Source organism: Staurois parvus, unplaced genomic scaffold (assembly GCF_062004578.1).
Source record: "Staurois parvus isolate SC_StPar_1 unplaced genomic scaffold, SC_StPar_1.0 ptg001257l, whole genome shotgun sequence".
Taxonomy (NCBI): Eukaryota; Metazoa; Chordata; class Amphibia; order Anura; family Ranidae; genus Staurois; species Staurois parvus.
This window is the reverse complement of record NW_028319053.1, coordinates 379,624-401,885: the sequence shown is the minus strand read 5'-3', so window position 1 is coordinate 401,885 and position 22,262 is coordinate 379,624. Positions and strand designations below refer to the sequence as shown.

The window sequence follows — 22,262 nt, the reverse complement described above, 5'->3', positions numbered from 1 at the left end:
TTTACCTGACGTAACCCCATCTTTTAGGTTAAAAACTTGGTGGTTTCTAACATAATTGATGTTTTATTTTTCAGATACATGTCTGCGGAGATCCTTTGCGGCCTTCAATACCTCCACACCAGGGGCATCGTGCATCGAGACCTAAAACCAGGAAATATCCTCCTGGGCGAAGACAGCTGTATTAAAATTGCCGATTTTGGACTGGCTGCAATAGATGCCAGCGGATCCATGCTACACGACCCCGTCGGAACACTAGCTTTTGTGGCGCCAGAGGTAAGAAACATTCTATTCATCTTTTGACTTCATTGTAATGTTTGTACTCACTATTGTTCAATGATATCTTAACCCTTCCTCTTTTCTGGATCTTTCTACAGGTTTTGCTCAGCCAGCCTTACAACTGGGCTGTAGACTATTTCTCATTTGGCATCATACTGTATTTGATGGCAACGCGCCACCACCCATTTATAACCTGCAAAATGGACCTGGACCAGGCCATAATCTGCATCCATCCACGTTTTCCACCACAAATGGATTCTGACCTCAAAGACGTTTTATGGAGAGTGAGTATATATACATGTTTTCTTGTGTGTGACATATTACACATGGGGGTTATACTATCCACAAACTGTAATTGTATTGATACTGACCCAACTGTCTATTTTTTTGTTTTACAGCTTCTCTGTAAATATCAAGAGGCTCGACGAGGGCTGGTAAGACATTTAAGATCCCATTCTTTCTTCCGCCCAATCAACTGGCCAGAACTAGAAGCTGGGAGGATTATCCCACAAGCTGGACCTCCAGATAGATCAGGGGGTATTGAATCTCAGAATTAACGGACGTACGGTAACTGTAAACCCCTCCTCCAAGGCAGTGTCTGCTACTGCCCCTTCACATCACAACTCCTCACATCTCTGTCCTCCACTTCACGTCACAGATCCCTGTAGCCCTGTCCTCAACTTCTAGGCCCCCAGCCACTCTACCCTCACTTCACATCACAAGCCTCATCAGCTTTTGTTATTTTCCTATTAACAATCTCATGATTGGTTGCTAGGACCGCCCTGAAACCTAGCAACCAATCACCAGCTGGTTAACTGGAAACATTAATTGCAGCAGCTCCTGCTCCCACTTCTGCCTCCGGCTCTTCTTTGCTGTGATAATGACAGTGGCAGAGGCTGGGGGAAGAAAGAGTTGCTAAATAGCGAAGCAGATGGGACAGTGGCCTGGTCTGGATGCGGACCGAGGTCTGCCATTTAGTGATGCCTGATCTAGGTGTAACCTAGGTAGGTGGACTTGCCCTAATTTTGCTCCAGTAAGACTTCATAAATTCCACAACTGCACACCAGTGCTCTTCAGACAACAGCTAGCGTGAGGCTGTCCACTTCCACTGGAACATCACGGGATAGTCGCATGTAGCAGCTGTGTTCTAGCCGCTGTCTATCCAGCCTGACCAATTCCTAGAGCTGGAGGACTGTTTGGTCTTCCTCCTTCAGTTCTGGGCAACGGTCAGGATGGGTTAGATGGTGCGCACCTGCAACTGCGCGGAACTGTACACCAGAGATCTTTACAGAATACGGCTAGAGCCCATTTGTTGCATTAGGCTGTATGCCTTCACTAGAACAACATGAAAAGTGTGTAATAGGTTGCCACAGCAATGTGAGAGAAAGGGGGGGGGGGGGAGAGAGAGGGGTAGAAGAAAGAGGGGGGGAGAGAGAGGTAGGGGAAAAAGAGGGGGGGAGAGAGGGGGGAAGGGGGAAAAGAGAGGGGGGAAGGGGGAAAAGAGAGTAGGGAAAAGAGAGAGGGGGGAAGGGGGAAAAGAGAGGGGGGAAGAGAGAGGGGGGTGGAGAGGGGGAAAGAGGAAGGCAGAAGGAGAAAGAGAGAGGGAGAGAGAGAAGGGGGGAGAAAGAGGGAGGGGGGGGAAGAGAGAGGGAGAAAGAGAAGGGGAAGAGAGAGGGAGAAAGAGAAAGGGAAGAGAGAGACATTCATATATACATACACACACTTATTGAACTCTCTCGCTCTCTCATTGGGGAGGGCAGCACAAAATCTAAACACACTACTGGCAATAGGGTGAATATCCCTGGAGGGGTCTGTAACATGGAACATGATTTGGCATTGCTGAAAGATTAGCCAAAACGCTGAAACTGCAGTTCAATCTTTCTAAATGTAAAATAATGCACCAAGGAAAAAAAATCCCTTGACAGAGTACAACATCGGGGGTGTAGTGTTGGCCAACACTACAGAGGAAAAGGATTTGGGGGCACTTATCTCAGATGATTGCAAAATGTGCAAACAGTGGGGAAAGAAGATAGAATTCTAGGATGCATCATTAGAGGGGTCACCATCAGGAGGGAGGAGGTCCTGATTCCTCTATATAGATCTTTATATCACTAGAGGGGTCACCATCAGGAGGAAGGAGGTCTCGATTCCTCTATATAGATCTTTATATCACTAGAGGGGTCACCATCAGGAGGAAGGAGGTCTCCGATTCCTCTATATAGATCTTTATATCACTAGAGGGGTCACCATCGGGAGGAAGGAGGTCCCGATTCCTCTATATAGATCTTTATATCACTAGAGGGGTCACCATCAGGAGGAAGGAGGTCCTGATTCCTCTATATAGATCTATATATCACTGGAGGGGTCACCATCAGGAGGAAGGAGGTCCTGATTCTCCTATATAGATCTTTATATCACTAGAGGGGTCAATGGCTGGAGGAAGGAGGTCCCGATTCCTCTATTTAGATCTTTATATCACTAGAGGGGTCACCATCAGGAGGAAGGAGGTCCTGATTCCTCTATATAGATCTTTAGATCACTAGAGGGGTCACCATCAGGAGGAAGGAGGTCCTGATTCCTCTATATAGATCTTTATATCACTAGAGGGGTCACCATCAGGAGGAAGGAGGTCCTGATTCCTCTATATAGATCTATATATCACTAGAGGGATCACCATCAGGAAGAAGGAGGTCCTGATTCTCCTATATAAATCTATATATCACTAGAGGGATCACCATCAGGAAGGAGGTCCCGATTCCTCTATATAGATCTATATATCACTAGAGGGGTCACCATCAGGAGGAAGGAGGTCCTGATTCCTCTATATAGATCTTTAGATAACTAGAGGGGTCACCATCAGGAGGAAGGAGGTCCTGATTCCTCTATATAAATCTTTATATCACTAGAGGGATCACCATCAGGAGGAAGGAGGTCCTGATTCCTCTATATAGATCTTTATATCACTAGAAGGGTCACCATCAGGAGGTCCTTATTCCTCTATATAGATCTTTATATCACTAGAGGGGTCACCATCAGGAGGAAGGAGGTCCTGATTCCTCTATATAGATCTATATATCACTGGAGGGGTCACCATCAGGAGGAAGGAGGTCCTGATTTTTCTATATAGATCTATATATCACTAGAGGGATCACCATCAGGAAGAAGGAGGTCCTGATTCTCCTATATAAATCTATATATCACTAGAGGGATCACCATCAGGAAGGAGGTCCCGATTCCTCTATATAGATCTATATATCACTAGAGGGGTCACCATCAGGAGGAAGGAGGTCCCGATTCCTCTATATAGATCTATATATCACTAGAGGGATCACCATCAGGAGGAAGGAGGTCCTGATTCTCCTATATAGATCTATATATCACTAGAGGGATCATAATCAGGGGGAAGGAGGTCCCGATTCCTCTCTATAGATCTTTAGATCACTAGAGGAATCACCGTCAGGAGGAAGGAGGTCCTGATTCCTCTGTATAGATCTATATATCACTAGAGGGGTCACCGGCAGGAGGAAGGACGTCCTGATTCCTCTGTATAGATCATTATATCACTAGAGGGATCACCATCAGGAGGAAGGAGGTCCCGATTACTCTCTATAGATCTATATATCACTAGAGGGGTCACCATCAAGAGGAAGGAGGTCCTGATTCCTCTATATAGATCTTTAGATCACTAGAGGGGTCACCATCAGGAGGAAGGAGGTCCTGATTCCTCTATATAGATCTTTATATCACTAGAGGGGTCACCATCAGGAGGAAGGAGGTCCTGATTCCTCTATATAGATCTATATATCACTAGAGGGATCACCATCAGGAAGAAGGAGGTCCTGATTCTCCTATATAAATCTATATATCACTAGAGGGATCACCATCAGGAGGAAGGAGGTCCTGATTCTCCTATATAGATCTATATATCACTAGAGGGATCACAATCAGGGGGAAGGAGGTCCCGATTCCTCTCTATAGATCTTTAGATCACTAGAGGAATCACCGTCAGGAGGTCCTGATTCCTCTGTATAGATCTATATATCACTAGAGGGGTCACCGGCAGGAGGAAGGACGTCCTGATTCCTCTGTATAGATCATTATATCACTAGAGGGATCACCATCAGGAGGAAGGAGGTCCCGATTACTCTCTATAGATCTATATATCACTAGAGGGGTCACCATCAAGAGGAAGGAGGTCCTGATTCCTCTATATAGATCTTTATATCTCTAGAGGGATCACCATCAGGAGCAAGGAGGTCCTGATTCTCCTATATAGATCTTTATATCACTAGAGGGGTCAATGGCTGGAGGAAGCAGGTCCCGATTCCTCTATTTAGATCTTTATATCACTAGAGGGGTCACCATCAGGAGGAAGGAGGTCCCGATTCCTCTATATAGATCTTTATATCACTAGAGGAATCACCGTCAGGAGGTCACGATTCCTCTATATAGATCTTTAGATCACTAGAGGGCTCACCATCAGGAGGAAGGAGGTCCTGATTCTCCTATATAGATCTTTATATCACTTGAGGGATCACCATCAGGAGGAAGGAGGTCCTGATTCTCCTATATAGATCTTTATATCACTAGAGGGGTCAACGGCCAGAGGAAGGAGGTCCTGATTCCTCTATATAGATCTTTATATTACTAGAGGGGTCAACAGCCGGAGGGAGGAGGTCCCGATTCCTCTTTATAGATCTTTATATCACTAGAGGGCAATAGGGTGACCCAATAATGAGATCATAAGATGGAATGAATCACAGTAGACTAGACGAGACCCCAATCCCACTCACTGTGAATAGTGAGCATTAAATCAGTATCACAAGTGAAAGGTCCTGATGGTGACCCCTCTAGTGATCACACAATACACTTCAAGTGATGGACCAGCATCCTACAACCCCAGTACCTGGATATGGGGGAGGCTTCATTCTTCTAGGAGCTTTACAACCTGTATGGAAAGAGCTTTGCCACAGGAGAGGCTGAACCTGTGTGGCTAGGTTGGATGAATCTGGCAAGAGGTATATCCTGCTGAGACCAAGAGCCAGTCAATCCTGAATCTACCTTACCGGATAAAAGGTCCATAGGAAAGCAGCTGGTGATATCTGTCATTGTGTGGATCAAGATCCCGAGTAATCTTAAAGGCGTGTAGGTCCTTTTGGGCCGCAGAGTGGAGGTGAGGGGGCAATTTAGCCACAGGAGGATTATCACTCACCATCACTTGAAGTGTATTGTGTGATCACTTGCATTATTTTTATCGCGTGGAGTGGAGCACCATTATCTTATGTATGGACTTTTTTCACCTGTGATACTGATTTAATGCTCACTATTCACATTAGTGAGTGGGATTGGGGTCACGTCTAGTCTACTGTGATTCATTCCATCTTATGATCTCATTATTGGGTCACCCTATTGCACCATTGGATGTGTGATTTTTATATTGTGATTATTGAGATTATTATCATCAGAGTTTCATATTTCTTCTCATCATGATGTTATATAGTTAGCGCTGCACTATTTTTATTATTGATTATCTACTGTTGGGTATCAGGTTGAGTGTTAGCGGCTTTCTGACCTTTTAGGGATTCCATTGATCGCAGGAGGATTTTTATTGTTAGTATATCACTAGAGGGGTCACCATCAGGAGGGAGGAGGTCCCGATTCCTCTATATAGATCTTTATATCACTAGAGGAATCACCATCAGGAGGAAGGAGGTCTCGATTCCTCTATATAGATCTTTATATCACTAGAGGAATCACCGTCAGGAGGTCCCGATTCCTCTATATAGATCTTTATATCACTAGAGGGATCACCATCAGGAGGAAGGAGGTCCCAATTCCTCTATATAGATCTTTATATCACTAGAGGGGTCACCAGCAGGAGGAAGGAGGTCCCGATTCCTCTATATAGATCTTTATATCACTAGAGGGGTCACCAGCAGGAGGAAGGAGGTCCCGATTCCTCTATATAGATCTTTATATCACTAGAGGGGTCACCAGCAGGAGGAAAGAGGCCCTGATTCCTCTATATAGATCTATACATCCCTAGAGGGATCACCAACTTGCCAAAATAGCTCAGGTGGGAGAGCGTTAGATTGAAGATCTAAAGGTCCTTGGTTCAATCCCAGGTTTTGGCAGCTGTTGTAGGTTTAGGGATCCAGATGTGTGTGAGCTGTGTGATTAATCAGGGGCTGATGTTTGCTCAGTGCTTTCGCTTCTTATACGTTGTTGCTTATAACAGAGTGATTGCCTAATCTCACTGGGAATTAACCACTTGAGCTCCTGAGGATTTACCCCCCTTAATGACCACGCCTCTTTTTGCTACTCGGCGCTGCACTAATTCAACTGATAATTGCACGGTCATGCAATGCTGCACCTAAACGAAATTTACATCCTTTTTTTCACACAGAGCTTTCTTTCGGTGGTATTTGATCACCTGTGCGCTTTTTATTTTTCACGCTATAAACAAAAAAAGACCAAATATTTTGAAGAAAAATGATATTTTTTACTTTCAGCTATAAAAAATATATAGTAAACTCAAAGTTAGTTATAAATTTAGGCCAAAATGTATTCTGCTCCATGTTTTTGGTAAAAAAAATCCCAATAAGTGTATATTGATTGCTTTGTGTGCATGTTATAGCGTCTACAAACTATGGTATAGATACTGCATGTTACGTCATTTTTTTGCTATACAGCGCTGCGCTAGTTTAACGGACAATTGCGCGGTCATGCAATACGGTACATAAATTAAATTTATGTCCTTTTTTTAACACAAATAGAGCATTCTTTTGGTGGTATTTGATCACCTGTGCACTTTTTATTTTTGGCGCTATAACCAGAAAAAGTTTTGAAGAAAAACATTTTTTTTAAAAAAAAAACAATATTTTCTCATTTTGGTCATAAAAAATATCTAAAAAAACTAAAATTTCGTCATAAATTTAGGCCAGAATGTATTCTGCTACATGTTTTTGGTTAAAAAAATCCCAATAAGTGTATATTGATTGCTTTTTGTGAAACTTATAGCGTCTACAAACTATGGTGCTAAAATACCAGAATAGTACAAACGCCCTCAAATGACCCCTTTTCGGAAATTAGACACCCTTAGCTATCTGCTGAGAGGCATATTGAGTCCATGGAAGATTTATTTTTTTTCCATAAGTTTCTGGAAAATGACAAAAACATTTTTTTATTTTTTTTACACGAAGTTGTCATTTAAATGATTTATTTCTCACACAAGCCATGAGTATATGTGGAATTACACCCCAAAATACATTCTGCTACTTCTACTGAGTATGGGGATACCACATGTGTGAGACTTTTTGGGAGCCTAGCCACATACAGGTGCCTGAAATCCAATGACCACTTTGAAAGCCTGAAGGTGCGTAACTTCCTCATTACACTTCCTCACTACCTATCACAGTTTCGAAGGCCCTGACATGCCAGGATAGCCCCAAACCCCCCCAAATGACCCCTTTCTGGAAGGTAGACACGCTAAGGAATTTAAAAAGAGGCATGGTGAGTATTTTGTAGATCTCATTTTTTCTCACAAGGTTTTGAAATATAAAAAAAATAAAAAAAAGTTTTTGTTTTTTTTCTTCATTTTCCAAAAACATGTGGCAACATATGAGATCTGCAAAATACTTACCGTGCTTTTTATCAAATTCCTTGGGGCGTCTACTTTCGAAAAAGGAGTAATTTGGGGGGGTTAGGTGCTATCCTGGCATTTCAAGGCCTCCGAAACTGTGATAGGTAGTCTGGAAGTGTAATGAGGAAATAAAGCCCTTTAAAAGCCTGAAGGTGCTTATTGGATTTTGGGGTCCTGTACTTGGCTAGACTGCCAAAAAGTCTCCGACATGTGGTACCCCCATACTTGGGAAAAGTAGCAAAATGTATTTTGGGGAGTAATTCCACATATAACCATGGCATGTGTGAGCAGTAAATCATTTAAGTGACAATTTTGTGTAAAAAAAAAAAATATATATATATATTTATTTTTGTCATTTTCCAAAAACTTGTGGTAAAAAAATAAATTCTTCTATTGATTCAACATTCCTCCCAGCATTAGAAGTTTATGCCACACATCATTAACTCTTCTAACCACCTGAAGACCAGTCTTTTTTGTTCACATGAAAAAAATCTGTATTTTTTGCTAGAAAATTAATTTAAACCCCCAAACATTATATATTTTTTTAAAGCAGACACCCTAGTGAATAAAATGGTGGGTACTACAATTTTTTATGGCACATAGTACTCGCGCAGCGATTTTTCAAAAGCAATTTTTTTTTACTTTTAATGCACAAAAACACAATATATTGGCCAATTGTTTGGTAAAATATAAAAGATAATGGTATGCCGAGTAAATAGATACCAAACATGACCTGCTTTAAAACTGCACATGTCCCGTTCAATGGCGACAAACTGCAAAATTTTTAATATCCATAGGCAGCGCTTTAAAAGCCACCATTTTAGATTTACAGAAGAGGTCTAGTGTTAGAATTACTGCCCTTGATCTGACGTTCACGGCAATACCTCACATGCATGGCGCAACAGCTGTTTACATAACAGCACAGGGTCTAGGCTTGTGCGCGCATGGGAGGGGCAATTTTTTTTTATTTTTTTTTATTTTTACATTGTACCTTTCATTTTTTTTTTATCACTTTTATTGCTATAACAGGGAATGCAAATAACCCCTATAACTTCAATGGGCATTTTCATATATTCTTTTTTGAGAAATCTGGGGTCTATCAGACTCTAGATATCTCCTCTGCCCTTACATTATCTAATCAAACCAAAATCCGTGTGATCAGATGCTTTCCCAATTTACAAATGGCGCTGTTTATATCCTGCGAAACTGAAGTGATGAAATGCTTGTAGCTTCCGAATTGTTAGACTATAGAGAGGATTGGCACCATTCTGGTCTCCAATCAGCTCTATGGTCAGCTGGCAGAAACACTGGCTGCATTCTCAGGTTCCCCTGATGGCAAGGGACTGCCCGAGAAGGCCGTGGAAGGCAGCGGGGGAGGGGGGACATCATCTCCCACTGCTTGGTTATATATGCTATGTTCTTTTTTTTTTTTTTTTTTTTGTATGCAGCCAGTGGACTGAATGAAAAAATGAGAAGAAATCTCTGCCAGAAAAAGTGTGTGGTATGCCCACCATTAGAATATACCGCCCTGCATCCACCCACTTCTAATGGTGGGCACACATTAGGTCACACTTTGCCACAAGTGCCAGTTCCAAGATTGAATAAATGTCTAAATAGTGGCACGCTTGAATAAAAATTGTCCACGTATAAGTGGTACCCCATATGGAGAAACGATGACACCAAGTCCCAAACTATCTTGCCACTGCTCCCCATGTAGTCTGGGCATCCGGGGGCTCCACGTGACTATCTTTTCCCTCGTAAATCCGAAACTTATAAGTATAGCCTGTTGTCCTCTCACAGGTCTTCTACATCTTGACCCCATATCTGGCACGCTTGCAGGGGAGAAATTGAATGCAAGGCGGCCAGAAAAATTAATAAGGGACTCATCAACGCAGATATTTTGCTGGGGAGTATAGACATCTGCAAATTTTAGGTTAAAGTGATTTGCGAGGAGCTGAATTTTGTGGAGCCGGTCAAATTCAGGGTTACCCCGAGGATGACAGAGTGTATTGTCGCTGAAATGCATAAAACACATTATACTCTCATATCTATGCCTGGCCATGGCAGCAGAGAACACGGCATATGATGAATCGGGTCTGCGGACCAATACAACCGCAATTCATTTCTTTTAGTAATGCCCATGTTGAGGGTTAGGCCCAAAAAAAATGTAAATTTGAAAACCGTAATGAGTTTCCATGCGAATGGTCTGGCAAGGTTTGAATTTGGGTTGGCGGCAATAAATTGTTGTACATATAAACTGCTTTGATCCACAATCAACGCATACAGATATTCCGTGAAAAACAGCTCCAAAAATCAAGGAGGTATGTGAAAGACCAGGATGTACTAGACCGCTGGTACTCGACAGTTCACCAAAAGGTAGAGCGGCACTAGTACTGGCACTCTGCTGCATATGAGAGTCATCAAAATTTACCGGCAAGTGCTAACAGAGATCAGGCCTGATTCTGCCAACACTGCAGTTTTGTGTGCAATGTATCAAGTGACAGTGACCTACTGACACTGCACTTGCAGGGGGAGAAGGGGGGGTAAGCGTAGGGGCTAAACGCAGGTGTTGGCAGGTGCCGGGGCTGATCCCGCTAACACTGCGTTTTTGGGGACGCTATACTAATGTGAACGCTGGTATAGTGCTGACCTGATCAAAGATATTGACCCGTTCAGACACTATACTAGCAATGGCGGTTTATTGTACATGAGCGTGCTCCTGGCAATCAAGGGGTTAAATGTGATGACTGGTGTACTGACAGGCAATCTGACGCTATCTGGGAGGGGTGTGAAAACCACGGGAGCGCGAATCACGTATATATATATATATATATATATATATATATATGTGTGATTTTGTGTACCCATGCCTCCCTGTAGCAGTATTTCTGCTGTAGGGTGGTCAGGAAGCGGTTACAGAAGAGGTTTGTGTTACGGCGTTGCGTTACTTTAACTGACAATTGCGCGGTCATGCAACACTGCACCCAAATTAAATTTACATACTTTTTTCCCACAAATTGAGCTTTCTTTCGGTGGTTTTTGATCGCCTGTGCGTTAATTTTTTGCGCTATAAAAAAAAAAAGCCTGACAATTTTGAGAAAAAAAACAATATTTTGGACTTTTTGCTATTAAACATGTCCAGTAAAAAAAATTAAAAAATCAAATTTTGTCACAAATTTCATCCAAAATGCATTCTGCGACATGTCTCTGCTTAAAAAAAATCCCAATACGTGTAAATTAATTGGTTTACATGAAAGTTTAGCGTTTACAAATGGTGGGAAAGATACTGGGATTTTAAATTTTTTTATACTAATAATGGCGGCGATCATCAACTTATGGCGGCGTCAGCGACTTATGGCAAGACTGCGGCGGAAATTTTGACACTGGGGGGGAACTGACATCCCCAGTGACACCAATACAGTGATCAGTGAAAAAAAAACCACAGACACTGTACTAATGGCACTGGGGAGAAAGGGGTTAACATTTTTAGAGTTTACTGTGTGAGGGGAGTGTTTTACTAGGGGGCGGGGGTGTGTGCTGGACAGGGACAGGCTGATCGAGGGAGAGAAACTCTTCTCTCCCTCTTCAGCTTGTCACGAGCTGTCAGGGAACTGACACAGAGCAGGGCTGTGTATAAACAATGCAGCCCTGCTCTCTGTCAGCGATCACCACTCATCGCGGGGAAACGGCCTGTAATGACCAGCCGTGACCCGGCGGCGGAGACCCACTGCTGACACCCGTGGGATAGGTAGGGCGGGTGCGCGCCCCCTACCTGTTTTGCAAAACCACGTTTTAAAACGTGGTTTTGCCTGCCCGTGCCGCCCTGCAAACGTATATTTGCAGTGGCTGGGGCAGAAGTGGTTAATGTTAAGAGAGCATCGTCTGCAAATTGGTTCACCTTGTAATGTGTGCTTGCGTAGGGCATACCCATGATGTTGGGGCTGTCTCGAAGCACTATGGCTAGGGGTTCAAGCGCTAAAATGAATAAAATCGAGGATAATAGACACCCTTGCCTGGTGTCTCGATATATGAGAAATGGGGTGGAAAAGTGACCAAAATATTTACCCTGAACCTATGGGGGAGGAGAAAAGGGCGGAGAGCCAAGTTACAATTGAATTCCAGAAGCCCCATCTTTCCAAAACATAACGGAGATAATCCCAAAACAGGGAATCAAAGGCTTTATAGGTGTCAAGGGAGAGAAGAAAGCATGGGATCTTGTGGTGATTCAGTAAATGGATCAAGTGGATCACTTTCCGAATAGAACTGGCTTGACGGCCTGGCACAAAACCCACCTGGTCTTTGTGAACGAGGGAGCGCAGATATTTGATGAGGAAACCTAAAATCTTCACATCTTCGTTCAGTAAGGAGATGGGGCGAAAGTCCTGTGGATCAAAGGCCTCTTCAGAAGACTTGGGAATCATGGTTATATGTGCTCGTAAAGACTCAGCGGAAGGTAGAGAGCCCTGCTTTAGGACATTGAAATACACAGACATCCGGTCCAGGGGCCTTGGAGGTGCGTATGGATTTGATGGCTCGAGTTATCTCCACTTCAGATATGTCAGCAGTAGAGAACAAAAGAAAAGAGCGCATCAACCTTGCGCATTACCTCAGTAAACAGTTCATGAATTTATTGATAAATTCTACTCACAAGAGTAGCAGTAAAAAAGGCATATAATATCCATAACCAACACAGGGTTAAAAGACACGTGCGAGTCCCAACCGGAAGGGAGATAAAATCTTGGTCAAACTGACGCGTTTCGAAGGGGGGGTCCCTTCTTCCTCAGAGCTTAAAAGGTCTACAATGAGCACCTGGATTACTGATAGAAATATTCTATTTAGATTCGGTTCCTATTCATAGGAGGCATTCTGCCGCTCTGATCTGAGCTCAGGAGGTGGGGGATGTGTGCAGATATGTCAGCATTCAGTGTTTCTTGGGCGGTCTGGGAGAGCGCAGGAAGGAGAAGGTCCTGGAAATATTGGTCCATGCGATCATCTGGGAAGGGAGCCGGTCTATCATATAATGTAGAGACAAAGTTCACAAAGGAAGATGTGATCTTAGTGGGGTCCGATGTTAAGTCTCCTTGGGCAGAGCGTAGTTGGATCAATTTGTGACAGCGGGTCACTGCGTTCAGTTTCCTAGCCAACCTTGTACCCGGTTTGTTAGCACTGGTATAAGCAAGAAACAAGTTCATTAAAAATACATTACAAGGCCATTAATTAGTGGATGTTTATGGATTGTTTTTGGAGAATAAGGATTTTGTTTATAAAGCGAACCTTCACCATAAAACTAACCCCACCCCCCCTTTAAAAATGCAAATTGCACGTCTGCAATTCTCACCTAGACGAGCATGTGCAGCGCAGCATTGCAGTGCATTTTACAATACTAAAACACACAGATGTGAACGGGGGTCTTAAAACACAAGCATTGTATGAATGAGCCCTTTCAGATAAAATAAATAACATTTATTGCATTTTTAGGATCATTTGCCGTTCTTTCACACGTCAGTATGTTGTATGTGATGTTAGTAGAACTAAACCCTCCAATCCTTTACAGCCAAAGAAGCTGCCATCTTAGCTTCTGTTTAATCTATGGTTGCCATGGGGCTGCACAAGTGATCAGTTAGGACCCCAGCCATTCGATAGTTTGGCTGGCAGCACAAGCAAACATGACAACTATCATTCCCAGCATGCCTTGCCTGTAATTGTTTTGGGAAATCATTACATCAATGGGGTTACTTCCAATTTAATACCATTTTATATACTGGTATGTTTCGTTGGTCCCATGCTCTCCCTCAATGTGCTGATGAAGGATATGGCTTGCCATTCCAGATTCGATTTCTGTTCCTTTCCCTTTGCATGCCAGATATCACAGATTTCCCCAGTACACATTAGACCTGTATACAGGGAGCTCAGTCTGAAGTCTCCCCCCAATGATTTTTTTTTTTCAACTGCCAGTTTGCCATGAGCAGGCTGTCCTCAGCTCCAACCAACTGCCAAAAATCAATTCTGCAAACCCCCTGTCCCCTCTACAGGCTGGGCTGATGTCCTTAGAGCCAACCAATTGCCAAAATTTTACAGCAAACCCCACAAACAATCCATGTTAAATGGGCCCCCCCCCCCCCCACAAAATAGGACAATGTGCACCTGCCGTGTTGTGTTCATCTCCATTTCCTAAATATCAGATATAATATTCTTCTATGTGATAGAAAATCCAGGCCTACCCCAGCCTCTGTCGCTACAACCCACAAGACTCAATTCACACAGCTCCAGCACAAGCACAAGGAGTTCTATTTTTAGCCTCTAACTGACATCAGGCTCAGTTCAAAGACAACACCATATATGGGCGTGTCATGTGACTGCTCACTGTGACATCATCACTGCGCGCCTGCAGCTGCTGATTTCACGCCAGAGCCCAGGCTGGAAAATAGTTGGTTGTTGACCACCGACAGGAGAGGAAGCAACCATGTTCAGTCTACTTGGCATCGCTGCCTATTGGCTACTGAAGAGAAAGAGACCAGCGGATTCCTCACCAGAGGACCGCCAACAAAATGACGAACCAGATTCTACCACCCTGCAAAGGGATGGGGAACAGGAACTACAAAATGGATATTGCCCCTGTTTTGATATGCCTCAGGTTGGGGTATTTCCAGCAGGTAAGGACCATGACAATTAATTTACAATGTATAGTAAGATCAATACCATTCCTATAGAAAAAATACAGGAGATAGAATTTATATACAGAATGGCTGTATTTCCTGTATATGTGTGTGTGTATATATATATATATATATATATATATATATATATATATATATATATATATATATATATATATATATATATGTGTGTATATGTGTGTGTATATGTGTGTGTATATATATATATATATATATATATATATATATATATATGTATATATAGATAGATAGAACATTTTTTTTTTAGACATATATCGGCTGTAAGTAGCATTCTTTATTTGGTGATCTGGCCAGGAATTCTGTTGTTTTTCAGCTCCTTTAGATAAATTGTAAATGCTTTTTTTTTAATTTTTTTTTAATACCAAACGTGTTCTGTTACTTGCTCTGTGTAATGGCTTTAAACAGAGCAGCCCCGATCCTTCTGTTCTGTCTCCTCCCCCCTGCCAAGTGCCCTCATAGCAAGCCATTTGCTATGGGGGGGGGGGGACTCATGTGGGCTTATTCCCAAGCCCTGATTTGTGTGTCCATTGATAAACAGAGCGTGCCTTGGCCCCACCCCCTCCTCTCTGGCTGTGATTGACATCAGCAGGTGCCAATGGCTCCCCCTGCTGTCTTTTAGCCTATGAAGAGGGAGAGAGCCGACACAGCCACTGCTGTCGTGCACATTGCTGGGTGGAGATGGGGCTCAGGTAAATATTAGGGGGGGGGGGCAGCTGCATGCAGAACGTTTTTTACCTTACTAATAAGAATGCATTAGGGTAAAGAACCTTCAGCCTGTAGCACCACTAACAGATCACGCTGTCCAGAAAAGCTAGTATTTAGAGGGTTGGGACAAACCATTTAACACTAACAGGGGTGTTTATTCATTTATGTGAATCCTTTATCTTAAAAGGAAAAAACTATTGCTGTAATTAATAGGGGTTATCTGGTGTGAACTTTACATTGTTAATCACTTATGTAAAGTCTAAAGCCAGTCATAGATGGATCAAATCTCGGTCGGTTCAGCAGGAACCCGGCTGAGATTTGATCCATCTATGGGCAGGCTGGCTGTACTGACGTTGATCCATTAATTAACTTCAGTACAGCCAGTTTGTCTGATTTTTGTGCATGTAATTACTGCCGGGGATAAAGCCACCAGCCGTAATCATTGTGTTCTGCCAGCAGAGAAGGCTCCCTGCAAGCAGAACACAATAGCACTGCAGTAGGGGATGAGTCGGTGTTGATTGGGGAATCGAGCAATTTTCTTTCTTGCAATCTGCAGTTGCAGGAAAGAGAATTGCATTATCTATGGCCTGGTTAAATCTACTAGTCCATCCAACACCACCCTCTCCACTGATGGACAATGCAGCTGTCCAGTGGAGGAGTGAATGTCACCACCCTAAGACAGGAGATTTGTTATTGGCTGATCACCAGGCATAAAATCCTGCAATGATGAAAATGCTGCCACTGCATTCAATATATTCATACAATAGATGACATTTTTTTGGGGTGTTACTTTAGGGCCTCTTTCACACAGGGGGGATTCTGTTATGATCAGCAGACAATCTGGGAGCTGATCCCCTGCTGATTGGAGCAGAGCGGACAAGAAGAGACCCCACTCTGCTCTATGGGTGGCCGGGTGTAAATGGACTATGCTGTCCGCTTTCACCCAGGCTACCTTCGATCCGATCCGCCAAAACAGAAGACGCAGTCCTCAATGGGTTTATTGTTTTTTAATTTGGAGGACCATATAATGCTAATATTTTTTGCACATTTGCGGCTCATTCACATGGGTGCCGGGGCCCCTACAGCATGAATGGGCAGTTTGTTTATGCATCTGGAGCCACATACAGGCAGCCTATGTTACTCTATGGGGACACAATTGCTTTTCCTAACAGACGTTCAGGGGTGCAGGAGCAGCCCCGAGCGCCAACTCACGCTGTATGGTCCACAGTGCTTGTGTGAATAAGGCCTTATCACTTTAATAATTGTCCCTCCATGACGTAACAAGTATTTACAGGTTACATGTTATATATAGGCAATTAAAGAAACACGGTAGATTCTATGTAACATGACTGAGTGGTCTATGTATGGATGTATTACTGACAATTTCTCTTTTTCTTTTCTCTAGGACTACACAAAACCAAACTGACTTTGAAGGACTTCAGAGTTCACAACTTACTGGGAGAAGGGAGTTTTGGAGAGGTAAGAGATCAGACACATTACCCGAAGGGCTCTATGACAGCCCAAAGTCTCAATGTTACAAAGCCGACATGCCGGGATAAGGATCTTTATTTTTCAAAAAGTGACGGTAATGCCGGCCATAGACGGTGGGAATTTCTTTCCTGCAACCACAGGTTGAAGAAAAGAAATTTGCATGATTTCCCCACCTACACAAACCGCGCCGACAGGGGAATCCCTCCTACCAAGCTATTGTCTTTTCCTAGCGGGAAGGTGGGAGCGGGCAGGGGAAGCTTCCCCCGCCAGGAGGAGACGGTGTAAATCCGGCAGGCTGGTTGTACATTCAGCCTGCCCAAACACGATTCAAATCTCGGCCGGCTCCTAATGAACCGTCCGAGATTTAAACCGACTATGGCCGGCCTAAAGCAGTTTATAGAGCATACAATTTTCTTTCCTTCCACCACAGGTTGAAGGAAAGAAAATTGCTATACTCCCCCATCAACACAGTGAACCCCGGTTCACATATATGTAAATTAGATGCGTTTTAAACTGCATCCGATTCGCATGACATGTGAACCAATATCCTTTTCTATGAAGCCTGTTCACACGTGTGGGCCGGCCGCAATGCGATTAAAAAAAAAAGTCCGGTACCATTTTCAGCCCAGTTGAGGTGCAATTTCCAATGTCATACCCTTTAGCAATTGGCATTGGAATCGCACTTGAACCACTGAATGAATCCGCACCGGACTCTTTTATAGATCGCACTGAAAAGGGTGCTCAGTTTTGATGGGGGAATCCCTCCCGCAGCACTTTTGTGTTCTGCTGTTGGGGAGCCTTCCCTGCTGGCAGAACACAATGATCACTGCTGGTGGCCATAGGCACCAGCCGTGATCGCTGGAAAATAAATCTGACAGGCTGGTTGTACTGAAGTCGATTGATGGATCATTTTCAGTATAACCAGCCTGTCCATTGATTGATCGAATCTCAGGCCGCAGTCCCTGCTGAACAGGCTGAGATTTGATCCACCTAAGTCCGGATTTACTTTCCTTACCCTTGTGTTAAAGCTTCGCCTTTTGTCTACAGAGTGTAGCATGTTCTTCATAGTAAAAAATGTCTAACCAGCAGGTTAGATTACATGCTAGAGAACTTGGGAAGGGAGGGGGGGGTAGTATTATGGACATATGTTCTAACTCTCTTTTTCCTTTAGGTCCACTTGGCATGTCACATCGCCAGTCGCCAGACTCTGGCATTGAAGAAGACAGATATATTATGTTACCAAAGCAACAGGACAGAACTTCAGGCGCTAGAGATGACCAGAGATTGTCCCTTCATCATCCGGTTTTTAGGATCTTTCCATACAATGGTAAGTATACAGTTACCCTTTCCCACTTGTTTAGCCTGTTGTATGTGTGTTATCATGAGATCCCCTTCCTTTTCCTGGACCAGTACAAAGGTGACAGTCATTGGCACAGAACAATGGATGTTTACGTTGTACCTAAGGGAGTGCCGTCCACACTAGGTACTGCTACTTGGAGGGGGTCTTGGTGCGATATGCAGAGAGGTGGCAGTGTGCCTGGGGAGCTATGGGGTTTTACACCCCCCAAATGGAAACAACCCCTGACTGTCCTGAACCCCCCCATAAGGCTTTCACATCAATGTGCTGCGGTTTACCCCACACCGTGGGTGCAGCGCAGTTCTCCTGCGGGTGTGCTGCACTTTGCCATCAACTTCTATTATATCTTGAAGGTGTGTTCTGAAAGCGCACCAATTCCTCAGGATATAATAGAAGTATAAGGGCTCGTTCACACTTCACTTTATTTCTAACTCTTGCCAAATGCCCCTATAGCGTTTGGGAAGCATTTTTAACGCTCCACAAACGCGGTTTTGAGGCGGTTGATAGGCATTTGCCAAGCGTTAAAACCACACCACAAACTCCTATAATGAAGTTAAATGGTATTAACACTCCGCAAACGCCTGCCAGGCGTTTCCAGAGCGGCACCATAGACTTGAATGAGAGGTTTCAACTCCTCCTGACTCGACACGAGGCGTCAGTTTTGCCGTGACGCTAACGCTTCAGTGTGAACAGTACTGTGTGCTGCTATGTGCAGAATTTTCATAGGCGTTTGAGAAGCGTTAAAGACGCTTCCCAAATGCCTGTCTGATGCCCGCTGACAAAGCTAGTGTGAGCTGAGACTTAGGCTAGGTTCAGCTGACCTGCAGGAAAGAAAGCTGTGGGTGCAGAGCAGTGTGAGAGCAGCCTAATAGTTGTTAGCCCTTTTATAGGTGCTAATATGCCCATTGCTAACATGCAGTGTATGTGATGTTTACTACATTGAGCTTCTTTTCCACATCCAGCTTCTGCTGGCATCGCTCTCCAAGGTGCTAGAAAGGTCCCAGGTGAAGTGCACGTGATATCACTCCATCTGGGACAGGAGCCGGCGCCACAGAAGAAGCAGCACCTTATGCGGCTCCTGCTTCCTCCATGGCTGCCTGCTTCCTTTGCTGCCAGCAAGATGCACTCTGATGCTCTCGAATGGCGAGTCGGTAACCCATTGGTCGTGATTGGGGCTTTCCGACCCGCCATTAAAGAGCATAGGCATGCGCTTCTCTGGTTGGAGGTCGCAGGCCACATCAGAGGGCTCCGCGGTCCACAGATTGAGCACTCCTGGTCTAAACAGCAGCTAAGTAGTCCCTTGCTAATTTATAAACTTCTTATATAAAACAGGATGAATATATAGGTAAAGAAAGAGTGGGGTTTTTTTTTTAAGGGTTTTACTGAGTGCCAAACAGCACAGCTATAATTTAACTTTTTCCCATTCTCTTATTTTTATACAGAGTCATCAATACATCGCCATGGAATACGCGAGCTGTGGAGATTTGAAAGGACTCATAAATACCTACGCACCATTGCGCACGGGCGTCTTAAGGTAAGTGATAACAGAGCTTATTCTAGGGTAAGAAGGTGGTTGGCCATTGCGGTAGGACAGTTACACGGCTGGGATCTTCCAGCTGAGGCCCAGTACCTATATACACCTAGGTACTTGTAAAAAAGGGGTTAAAACAGACCATGCCAGAACCACAGACATGGGTAGTTTGTAGATTTGGTGTAACCTTTCTGACATACCGCAGGGAAATCACATGTAGTAAATAGTGACATTTCCTTGATTTAGTTACATCGGAATATAATGCTAGTTGCAGCAGTTTAGTTACCAAAATAACCATTCAGCATCAGCCAGTCAGGGAGCCCTGAGGCCACAGGCACTGCCGCCCCTCCATCCATGATCAGGTGGTATCCTTCACGGATCTACCAATGGGGATAACGGAGCAGAAGCGGTTTAAAGAGCCATAAACCTGACGACATGGTCATCAGATGCTCAAATGGGTGTTCCAACCAAACCTAGACACATTGCAGAAGCTGAACACTGGCTCTGTAGATGACCAAATGGACATCTGGGCCCGGCTCGGCTATGGGATCATCATGTCATAGTTGCTCATAATTTGAAGGGCTTGACATGCTTGGTGTCCATTTACCTGACGTAACCCCATCTTTTAGGTTAAAAACTTGGTGGTTTCTAACATAATTGATGTTTTATTTTTCAGATACATGTCTGCGGAGATCCTTTGCGGCCTTCAATACCTCCACACCAGGGGCATCGTGCATCGAGACCTAAAACCAGGAAATATCCTCCTGGGCGAAGACAGCTGTATTAAAATTGCCGATTTTGGACTGGCTGCAATAGATGCCAGCGGATCCATGCTACACGACCCCGTCGGAACACTAGCGTTTGTGGCGCCAGAGGTAAGAAACATTCTATTCATCTTTTGACTTCATTGTAATGTTTGTACTCACTATTGTTCAATGATATCTTAACCCTTCCTCTTTTCTGGATCTTTCTACAGGTTTTGCTCAGCCAGCCTTACAACTGGGCTGTAGACTATTTCTCATTTGGCATCATACTGTATTTGATGGCAACGCGCCACCACCCATTTATAACCTGCAAAATGGACCTGGACCAGGCCATAATCTGCATCCATCCACGTTTTCCACCACAAATGGATTCTGACCTCAAAGACGTTTTATGGAGAGTGAGTATATATACATGTTTTCTTGTGTGTGACATATTACACATGGGGGTTATACTATCCACAAACTGTAATTGTATTGATACTGACCCAACTGTCTATTTTTTTGTTTTACAGCTTCTCTGTAAATATCAAGAGGCTCGACGAGGGCTGGTAAGACATTTAAGATCCCATTCTTTCTTCCGCCCAATCAACTGGCCAGAACTAGAAGCTGGGAGGATTATCTCACAAGCTGGACCTCCAGATAGATCAGGGGGTATTGAATCTCAGAATTAACGGACGTACGGTAACTGTAAACCCCTCCTCCAAGGCAGTGTCTGCTACTGCCCCTTCACATCACAACTCCTCACATCTCTGTCCTCCACTTCACGTCACAGATCCCTGTAGCCCTGTCCTCAACTTCTAGGCCCCCAGCCACTCTACCCCCACTTCACATCACAAGCCTCATCAGCTTTTGTTATTTTCCTATTAACAATCTCATGATTGGTTGCTAGGACCGCCCTGAAACCTAGCAACCAATCGCCAGCTGGTTAACTGGAAACATTAATTGCAGCAGCTCCTGCTCCCGCTTCTGCCTCCGGCTCTTCTTTGCTGTGATAATGACAGCGGCAGAGGCTGGGGGAAGAAAGAGTTGCTAAATAGCGAAGCAGATGGGACAGTAGCCTGGTCTGGATGCGGACTGAGGTCTGCCATTTAGTGATGCCTGATCTAGGTGTAACCTAGGTAGGTGGACTTGCCCTAATTTTGCTCCAGTAAGACTTCATAAATTCCACAACTGCACACCAGTGCTCTTCAGACAGCAGCTAGCGTGAGGCTGTCCACTTCCACTGGAACATTATGGGATAGTCGCATGTAGCAGCTGTGTTCTAGCCGCTGTCTATCCAGCCTGACCAATTCCTAGAGCTGCAGGACTGTTTGGTCTTCCTCCTTCAGGCAGCTACATGCAGCTAATCCAGCTTGACAGTTACTCAGAGCTGGAGGAGGACCATTTGGTCTTCCTCCTTCAGTTCTGGGCAACTGTCAGGATGGGTTAGATGGTGCGCACCTGCAACTGCGCGGAACTGTACACCAGAGATCTTTACAGAATATGGCTAGAGCCCATTTGTTGCATTAGGCTGTATGCCTTCACTAGAACAACATGAAAAGTGTGTAATAGGTTGCCACAGCAATGTGAGAGAAAGGGGGGAGGGAGAGAGGGGTAGAAGAAAGAGAGGGGGGGAGAGAGGTAGGGGAAAAAGAGGGGGGGAGAGAGAGGGGGGAAGGGGGAAAAGAGAGGGGGGAGAGAGAGAGGGGGAAAAGAGGGGGGGGGAAGGGGGAAGAGAGAGGGGGGAAGAGGGAGAAAGGGAGAGAGAGAAGGAGGGAGAAAGAGGGAGAGAGAGGGGGGGGGGAGAAAAAGAGAGGGG

The 22,262-nt window shown here is 44.2% G+C and overlaps 1 protein-coding gene and 1 long non-coding RNA gene across 2 annotated transcripts; both read left to right on the top strand.

Moving 5' to 3' along the window:
• Positions 1-378: 378 nt before the first annotated feature.
• Positions 379-18,114, top strand: LOC149437765 (uncharacterized). Its single transcript, XR_016308012.1, has 4 exons — positions 379-560; positions 675-710; positions 16,727-16,800; positions 17,984-18,114. It is a non-coding gene; the product is annotated as an uncharacterized LOC149437765 (long non-coding RNA).
• A 1,502-nt stretch (positions 18,115-19,616) lies between these two features.
• On the top strand, positions 19,617-21,135 carry LOC149437764 (protein kinase C theta type-like). The gene is made up of 4 exons (XM_089660653.1): positions 19,617-19,703; positions 20,377-20,575; positions 20,677-20,862; positions 20,977-21,135. The coding sequence occupies exons 1-4, from the start codon at positions 19,630-19,632 to the stop codon at positions 21,133-21,135; spliced, it is 618 nt and encodes a 205-aa protein (XP_089516779.1). The 5' UTR covers positions 19,617-19,629.
• The last annotated feature ends 1,127 nt before the right edge of the window (positions 21,136-22,262 follow it).

Bases quoted from the DNA above. Each gene is read 5' to 3' on its own strand.
- LOC149437764 (XM_089660653.1), top strand. From the start codon at position 19,630: ATGGAATACGCGAGCTGTGGAGATTTGAAAGGACTCATAAATACCTAC. The intron at 19,704-20,376 runs GTAAGTGATAAC...TTTATTTTTCAG, and splicing joins TTGCGCACGGGCGTCTTAAG to ATACATGTCTGCGGAGATCC. The intron at 20,863-20,976 runs GTGAGTATATAT...TTTGTTTTACAG, and splicing joins TCAAAGACGTTTTATGGAGA to CTTCTCTGTAAATATCAAGA.